General features: G+C 34.0%; 1 protein-coding gene across 1 annotated transcript; it reads right to left on the bottom strand.

Moving 5' to 3' along the window:
• Positions 1–7108: 7108 nt before the first annotated feature.
• LOC148767595 (uncharacterized) lies at positions 7109–8461 on the bottom strand. Its single transcript, XM_088824210.1, has 3 exons — positions 8040–8461; positions 7508–7942; positions 7109–7417 (listed from the first exon to the last, which is right to left on the bottom strand). Exons 1-3 carry the CDS (start codon positions 8103–8105, stop codon positions 7172–7174), a joined length of 747 nt encoding a protein of 248 aa, XP_088680336.1. The 5' UTR covers positions 8106–8461; the 3' UTR covers positions 7109–7171.
• Positions 8462–9439: the final 978 nt, after the last annotated feature.

Here is a 9439-nt window from a genome sequence, read left to right as displayed (position 1 = left end):
GACAGTGGTTAAATGCCATGCAATCCGAAATGGACTCCATGTACTCCAACAAGGTATGGACCATGGTAGATCCACCCAAGGGAATAGTTCCCATAGGCTGCAAGTGGATATATAAGAAGAAAATTGGAGTGGATGGAAAGGTATCGATCTATAAATCTAGATTGGTAGCGAAAGGATATACTCAAAGGCAATGTGTTGACTATGAGAAAACTTTTTCACTAGTTACAATGCTGAAGTCTATTAGGATTTTGTTGGCCATGGCTGCGTGGTATGACTACGAGATATGACAAATGGATGTGAAGACCGCTTTCCTTAATGGATTGAGGAAGAAATTTACATGGCGCAGCCGCAAGGCTTCATATCTTATGGAAGTGAGCAAAAGGTTTGCAAACTCCAGCGATCCATTTATGGATTGAAACAAGCATCCCGTAGTTGGAACATAAGGTTCGACTCAACTATCAAAGAGTTTGATTTTGAGAAGAACCCGGATGAACCTTGTGTATACAAGAAGGTTAGTGGGAGGGCAGTAATACTTTTGGTGCTTTATGTCGATGACATTTTACTCATTGGGAATGACGTTGAATGTTACAACAGACAAAAGCTTGGTTGTCCACATGTTTCTCAACGAAGGATTTGGGAGAAGCATCTTACGTATTGGGAATACGTATCTATAGAGATGGAGCAAGAAAGATGCCTGGCTTATCCCAAACCAAGTACATAGACACCGTTATGAAACGGTTTAGCATGGAAGAATCCAAGAAAGGATTCTTGACCATGTCCGATGGGTTCGTCTCTTGAAATCCATGTGTCCTTAGACACCTAGTGAAATCGAGGAGATGAAAAGGACACCTTATGTTTTTGCCACAAGAAGCATAATGTATGGCATGCTATGTACTAGACCCGATATTACGTATGTTGTGAGTGTCACAAGTAGATATCAGTCTAACCCCGGTACTCACTGGAAGACTGTGAAAGATATATAGTACTTACGAATGAGTAAGGATATAGTTTTGGTCTATGGGGGTGCTGAGTTGAAATTAGAGGGCTTTACCGACTCTAGTTTTCAATCGGATGTGGATGACTCAAATTCAACCTTGAGATTTATATTCACGCTTAATGGTGGTGCCGTGTGTTGGAAGAGTTCCAAGCAAAGCACGACGACCGATTCCACTACCGAAGCTGAGTATATTGCAGCGTCCGAAGCTGCAAAAGAAGGGACTTGGATAAGGAAATTCATCCAAGAGTTGGGTGTTATTCCTAATGTTAATGATCCAGTACCGTTGTACTGTGATAACACCAGAGCCGTGGCGCAAGCTAAGGAACCGAAATCTCATCAGAAGTCCAAGCATATTCTGAGGAAGTATCATCTGATTCGAGAGATCATTGATAGAGGTGAAGTCAAAGTAGAACAAGTCGCCTTGGAAGAGAACGTTGCAGTCCCCTTCACGAATCCTTTACCAAGGTCGGTCCACGAGAAACATCGAGAGTCGATGGGATTACGACTGATGGGTAGTTGACTTTTGGCCAAGTGGGAGATTGTTAGAGTAGATGACCAATAAACCAACTTGTGGCTGTGGTCTTTCCATTTATTCTTATAATAAATAATAATTTTTCGTATTAATGATAAAACACCTTGGCATTCTATATCTTTGTCCCTTGTTCAAACATAGATATAGTCCTTAGAGTTATTACAATTACTTGTAATTAATCTTTTAGGATCGTGAGACATTTACTTAAGTATTATAACTGTTAAGGGTCTTTCTAGGGTGAGACCACCCATGTTCTAAACTTATTTGAGATAGGCATTAATCACCATTAATTTTCTAAGATTAAATCTGGACCCTAGGAAAATAACATGGCTTATGTTCTAAAAAATGAAGTACTTTACCATAATATCCTTCGACTATTTTTTTTAAATTAATATAAAATAGATTAACATTGAATTGTCAAACTTACCCCCGACGATATTTTACTGAAATAATTAATTTAAATCCGTTTTAAATATACGGTGTCATTTTACGTAATTACCTTTATTCAATATTTTTCTAAATATGGACATTATTAATTGAAATAATTAAATTAATTATGATTGACCTCCTAATTATCTGCATTACATTACATTACTTAAAATTTAGAATTGAAGTAGAACCCTAACACGAATTTATTAGAACCCTAACTATATATGCATTATAATTTTGACGGATTAATTTGTCGATGTAAATTGTTTATTAAAAAAAATGGGCAATTTAACTACAATTTAACAAAAGCCCTAATTACGAATCAGCAGAACCCTAATTACAAAAAAAAATAGTCGAAGGCAACCTAGAATTGTTTACATATTATTTAATTAATTTCGAATAATACTGTTTATCCCAAACATTCAAATTTTATTTATTAACATAGTTACAAACAAATTCATACAAATTAAAAAGGTGTTTGTCTTTGAAATTGTCAAGTTGCAAATTACAACCCTAATCACGTATCCATGGTAATCCTAGCACATTTTACTGATTACTTGTTCGAATTAAAGTGTTTGTCTTACAAATTGTCAAGTTACTAATTAGAATGTTGTACTGATTCATTGTTCGATTTTTATTGTTTGTCTAACAAGTTGTCAATTTACCGTGTACAACTCTAATCACGTACCCATGGTAACCCTAGCACGTTTTACGGATTACTTGTTCGAATTAAAGTGTTTGTCTTACAAATTGTCAAGTTACTAATTAGAATGTTGTACTGATTCATTGTTCGATTTTTAGTGTTTGTCTAACAAGTTGTCAATTTACCGTGTACAACCCTAATCACGTACCAAGAAATTTGCAATTTCAATAGATATCAAAACGTTGACAATATCATAAAAACTAAATGAGTAGTGGTCAAAACATGTACCAAAATGTGCTAAATAAAATTAAAATGGAAAAATATGTCAAAATAATTCCTTTAGAAAAAAAAATATTCTAGAATGTGATATGAAGCAATACGTTCATTAGGGGAAAAAAAAACATCGACAGGACAAGTCGTTATCCGAATCGTCATCTGAAGTCTCGTCTGGGTATCATATCATGTTATGTGGGCTATTGTACATGTTTAGAGCCAATGATTTTCTTGCAGTTACTGATTGTTCCTACAAAAAAAAAAATTATAGTCATATAAATAATATAAAAATAATTGGTACTCATATATGTTCATCAAAACCAAATTGATTGTTAATATTGCTCACATTGCTCAATGGTGCGTTGAATTCGTTGCCCAATAGCATTAGCATGCACACGTACAATCCACAGTCGTACATGTTGGTATTTAATTGTTAGTTTGTATAGTACTGAAAATGTATGAAGAAAATTGTTAGTGTCTTAAACTTACGTATTTTGTTGAATGGGTACCCAATCCGCCTTTTCGTAATTCAAGAGAGTTGAATTGAATCTCGTTTTCGCCTCTCCATTGTCCCATTTCATCAACACTTTCTCTAGTCGTTTTACCTGCAATATTAAGGAAATGATTAATTATACATGCGGTTGTCAAGATATTAACGTCTCAACAGTAACGGGAACTAATATAGTTATGGTGTAATTACCAATTTTGTTACAAGGTCCATCCGATGGGTATCGAATTATGCTGTAGGTAGAGAATCACAAATAAACACCGTATGTGTGTTAATATCTATAATGACACAAAACCAATGTTCCAAATTGTCATTAATTGGTATGTGGATATTCTTAACAGTGGATAGGGAACCAACGAAAGTTCTATCCTTTGAAAAATATTTCTCAACCATATCTTCAACGCTCCAGGTTGTGTCTTCCATCATCATTTGCTGAAGTACACAACAATTTACATATTGTTAGTTTATTTAATTTTGTATTAGAAATCAGATGTAAATAAAAATCATATTACTAAAATATTTTGACGAAATACGTACGGAAAATTTACTAGGCAAGTACCAACATGTACGATCGTCATCTTTTTCAGCCATTTGCAGCGTCCGCATATACGCCACGCAGTCGATTACCTACATAAGGCAAACAAATATTGTAATTACAGATGCTTTATATAACTATATCAAAAACAAATAAATAAGGTTCGACTTACGGCGCCACTAATGTTAGATGCAGGGAGCAAGGTCAACAGTTGCCTATTAATATACCATTTTCCAAAATCCAGAACTACCTGATTATTGTTCAAAATAATAGAAAATTTATTTAGCTCCAATGAAATAGGTTGTAACATTATTATATTTTTAATACTAGAATTACTCTCACCTCACATCAGAATCTGCGTTGAAAAGTTTGCGAATAATTCTTTCCCCATCCATAGGTTTTTTCAGTCCAGAACACTCGAATTGGTCTTCGTTTCCAACGTAAAGTACCTCATCACCATCAATATTGTCATCATCGCTAGTGAGATCAATTGTGTCCGAGGCATCAACACTTTTGTTAGCACTTTTATTGTCACTGCCGTTGAAAGTTAAAACCTTTGGCAATAGCGATTCGTTTCTAGACAAACTTGTTGGTTTGGACGAAGTCCAAACCCTTTCCTCAACGTTGTGCTTTGTGGATTTCGAAGTAGATCCCCTATTATTGAGAGATGGTGTGCGGTCCAATTTCTCCGATTGTCCAATCCGCAAATTCGGTAGTGTCTCGCGAATCGTCGATTCTACCATTTGCGGGATCTTAGTTAGGCATCTCTGGATATCCGTAGCAATGGTACTAAATTCCCCGCTTCAGTCACGCGTGATGTCGTACCATTACTCGATAATATTGCTTGCATGTCCTTCCGCAATTGTGAAATTGAAAATTCGAGTGATATTATCCGCGAAGTCAACATTGATGGCGTCATTCCAATTTCAGTAACAAGAATGACTTTGCGCGTGTGGGGTGGCCCTGATTTTGTACAAGTATTGTACGGATATACATGTGATGTACGACCACCGTATAATTGGTGTTCAAAGTCATTGCTGTTGTTACTCTTTGTTGAATTAGCCGGAATTGATGATTCAATCGAATTCGCTTTAGTTGTCTCAAACCTCGTAAGCTGAAATTGAAAGTTTTATTATGCATAATATTGTTTTTATACGAAAAAAAAAAATTGGAATTAGTCGACCAAATATGTTATGCGTTGAACTTATAATGAAGTTACCATTGTGTTGCCGTAACCGCGCCATTTGACATCAACTCTTTGCATAGTGATTTGGAACGCATTTTCGACAAGTGTTGTATGAAAGGGACTTCTTTGCTGAGATCTAAGGAATATTTTGACCCGCTTGTACGTACTCTTCCCAGGTAAATAACCTGCATCAGTGTCAGTTGATGTTAGCATTCTAAATCATTACATCAACTTGATGTGAACAATTAAATGTAAAAACAATAACATTACCTGCAGTAGATATGCACATCCACCAACAAATTTTGTCTTTGCATTACTTCTCCATTCATGTATCCCACAGTTTATTTTGTCAATAACTAAGGAAGCCCAATTCACTTTAGGTGTTTCAATAATATGCTCAACTAGATTGAGGTAATGGGTTGGAATGTCATATTGATCACATGGGTATAGAAAAACACCGAACAAAATGGTGAAGTACATAATCTTAAAAATTTTGTCATTGTTGATGTTCTTAGTCTCAGTTAAATGGGACATGAGATCTGTCGTATCCAATTTAGAAACGCCATTACCCTTCATTCGTAAGAGTTTACCGTATAGGTTGGTGCCAGACTTGATTGATGTAAGGTGATATATTTTATCGCCTTCGTATGGAATACCAAGAGCCTCGTACACTGCGTAATCATCCAACTGAAATTTTTTATTTAGCAAATTCATAGAACTGGTTTCGGGGCAGTAGTTGTGTGCAATACACTCCAACAAATCACGGTTAATGTCATCACAATCTCTAATCCTCGCCAAAGTTCCAAACCCCAAATCGTCTAATATCGCCAACTGATTTTCATTAAGGGTTTCATTTACTCGGATCAGCTTTGTCACTGAACACCTTGTTGCAAATCTTTTCGACGGGGTCTGCGGCAATAAATGTACGGTTTATGGCCAATTATCCGTATAATTCAACAAAATTATAGTAATACTAACATATAAATTCACTATGCATTACCGTAAATTGTTTGATGAAGTCATCCATGGCACTAGAAGGCATCGTATCAACACTTCTTTTAAGAGATTTCGATTTCCTATTCTGTATGATTTTTCGTACGGATATTAACAAAGCAAAAAAATCAGATTTTAAAAAAACTGTGCGAATTTATGTTTCATTATAACACCAAAGAAATACATGGAACTAAAAAAGGAGTCTCACCACTTTGTTGCTGGTATTTGAGCATTCAATTTTCCTCTTTCCCGATGTTGATTTATCCCTCCACAATTTGTAAATTAATTAATTAATACAAACGATTAAACATAAGTTTCCATAAAACAGTATGCAACTAATGGAGATTTAAACATGTCTATTTTGCAGTGGTTTCTTAATTAAAAAGAACTTACATATTCGCAATCGGCTGTGGGGTTCTTCCTCGTTACACAGAAAGTAGGTCAAATTTGCTTAAAGTCGAGTGATATGGAAACGAATTTATATTACGTATATCACATAATTGTAGTCGAACACGGAAGTGGGCGCAAATCGTGGAGATACTGATTTCCACAAGATTTTGTTAATTAATTTGACAATTATTTTCCACAATATTTTTGCAGATTTTGGTAACCATTAAGAAAATAATGTGATTAGATCAGGATAGTATTTTCATAATATTAGGAGTATTATTAGGTCTTTATGTGATACTAGACGTATTATTAGGTTGCATCATTTGTTTGGGTTAGTATAACCTAATTTTGTGTTACTTTCCATTAATTGTGAGTTAATTTCCATAAGATTTGATTTTGCTACCATATTCTTGAAAAGTTAATATGTAACACAAGTTCATTCAATTTGTACTAGTTACTTCTACGTGTATAATCAAGAAAGTGCCAAGTTTTGTTCGTTTTTTTGAAACAAAATAATATGTGTTAAAACACAAATTGAACGTCAACGTAAATTTACAGATACAAAGCTCTATTTGTATCGTCAAAAAAAGGGAATGTAGATGTCACAGTACAAATTAATAGAAAAACAGTCTTCATATATAAATTAGTACAACATAAAAAGTTAAATGAGAAGTTGCATCATGTTCTACTCAACCAACGTGACTGCCATAACGTTCTTGTTTGAAATATATTCAAATGAATACTCAAGACCAAACACCAACTTACTTTTAGCAACGAATACACTCCAATTGTCATGAAATTGATATCTCCACCTGTTATTGTTCTTCCTCTTTCGAATCACGACTTCGACAATGGTTTTCCCTTCAAACTCCATCATTACACTTTGTTTATCGTATAAAGCAGCAGCATCCACAATATAGAGACGTATGCCCTGCATAGCAACAAACAAACAGAAATATTTAAATAATTATTAAAGGTAATAATATGTAATTGGCGTCGTTGAAATGTGCGATATGTTTACCATTCTATAACGTGAATGTTTTTTCAACACAACCTCGAATTTTAGCTCTGAGTCTGAATGGCCTTCATTGTCGCTTCTAGTGAATTCATCGTCATCGACTGGAAGGGATTCGTCGTCGCTGTCGGCGAACTCTTCATCCCCGGATTCGGTTTCAACATCTATGACTTCAATAACGTACGAGAATTTTTTCATGGATCCTCCAAATCCATACGCGGTTACTTCAAAGGTGGAGTGACCGACGTAAGTGAATTCCAAGCTTTCATTAATCAGCATATTGAAATGTACTAACATGTCTTGCCACCCAAGACCATAAAAACAATACTTGCAGCAATTACGATGAACATCAACGATCCAAAATTTGCCATCTTTAGCAGTAAGCTTTACCGTTTTCTCCCATATACTACGATTTCGAGCAGCAAATTCAAAAGGAATTATCTATGCAACATTAAATCAAATAATATTAGCATTTATATATACAAATATGCTAGTGTATATACATGGTATTAAGTAACAGTTCGATTAGGTAACTTACACCCTCCATAGAGAAGTCATTGCGATCTAAGACATGTGCAACACAATCCGAGCCGATCAACAACATTATTTAATTAAGAAACTGATAACGTGAATTAACGTTACAAACAATACATATTCATACCATACGCCATGATGGGTTTTGATGATCGGCATCCATCCCTCAATCGATTTACCTTTTGTTTCGAAACTGTATGCATTAATAAATATCACGATTTAGAAATAATATTGACATCTCACTGAAGACACCTGTTACGACGAACTGTTGTTCAGATCTGATAACAAAATACAAGATATTCAATAACAATGTCTAGATTCATAACATATGATGCATACATAGATCAACATACACAGTTTCAATTGATACACAAAAGAAATAAAATAGGAAACCACTGCATCCAATAGAAAATGTTTTAGTACACAATCGTTTCTACAAACGTTTGTTACATACCTAAGGAGGGAGAACGGCGGAGAAGAAATATGTGTGGAATGATTTTTTTTAATTTTAGGGTTTTTTTGGGTTGGGGTGTATTTAGGGAATTTGATCTTGCACGTCGGATATTGCCACGTGGGGTTTTGCTTGTTATGGTGAATTACAATTAATTCGGTTTTTACAAAACCAAAAAAAGAAAAAAAAATATATATATATATATATATATATATATATATATATATATATATATATATATATATATATATATATATATATATATATATATTACGACGTTTAGACTTCTAATACACTTTCGAATTTGAATTTTGAATTTCAATCTCAAATTGAAAACCAAATCCCGCCCGCCAATATGAAATTCAATTACCAAAATCACATTTATTGAGTTAATTAGCAATAATAAATGTTATTTCCAAAAATAAAATGTTATTAGATTTCAGATTATGGTCGTAATTGTTTGTATAAAAAAAATAGTTATTTTGTTTTTGGAAATAATATTTATTAGTTCCAAAAAAAGTAATTTTTTGTGTTGGGAAGTAACACTAATTGTTTGGTGCAAGTAATTTTATTTTTTTTACGATGTTGACCTCAATTTCAATCTCATAATTTGAATTAAAACTAATCAGGATGAACGATCTTGAAACTTATACCAAATGAACATGAGCCGGTTGTGTACCTGCTATCAAATCACAAATTGAATTACCATAAGCATTTATAAATTTGAATCAAATTACGGTTGAATTGATTTCATAAAAATTAGAATGGTGATCATTCGTGTACCGAATTATGAAAACATTGATGTTGGAATTAGTCGAATAGATGCTATTAATGGATTATGATAAATGTTGGAATTAATGTATGATTCATGCAACTAGTACTGAATTTGGTGGAATTGTTATTATATGTTCGACAATGCATCATTAACTACGTGATTGTGATCAATCTATCAA

This window comes from Erythranthe guttata, chromosome 10, assembly GCF_056151865.1.
Source record: "Erythranthe guttata isolate IM_541 chromosome 10, IM_541, whole genome shotgun sequence".
Classification (NCBI taxonomy): domain Eukaryota; kingdom Viridiplantae; phylum Streptophyta; class Magnoliopsida; order Lamiales; family Phrymaceae; genus Erythranthe; species Erythranthe guttata.
This window is presented reverse-complemented; position numbering and strand designations above follow the sequence as displayed.

Coding starts and splice junctions, on each gene's coding strand:
- LOC148767595 (XM_088824210.1), bottom strand. CDS start 8,105: ATGTTGTTGATCGGCTCGGATTGTGTTGCACATGTCTTAGATCGCAAT. Junction 7,943..8,039: donor ATGACTTCTCTATGGAGGGT/GTAAGTTACCTA, acceptor AATGTTGCATAG/ATAATTCCTTTTGAATTTGC. Junction 7,418..7,507: donor AACATTCACGTTATAGAATG/GTAAACATATCG, acceptor GTTGCTATGCAG/GGCATACGTCTCTATATTGT.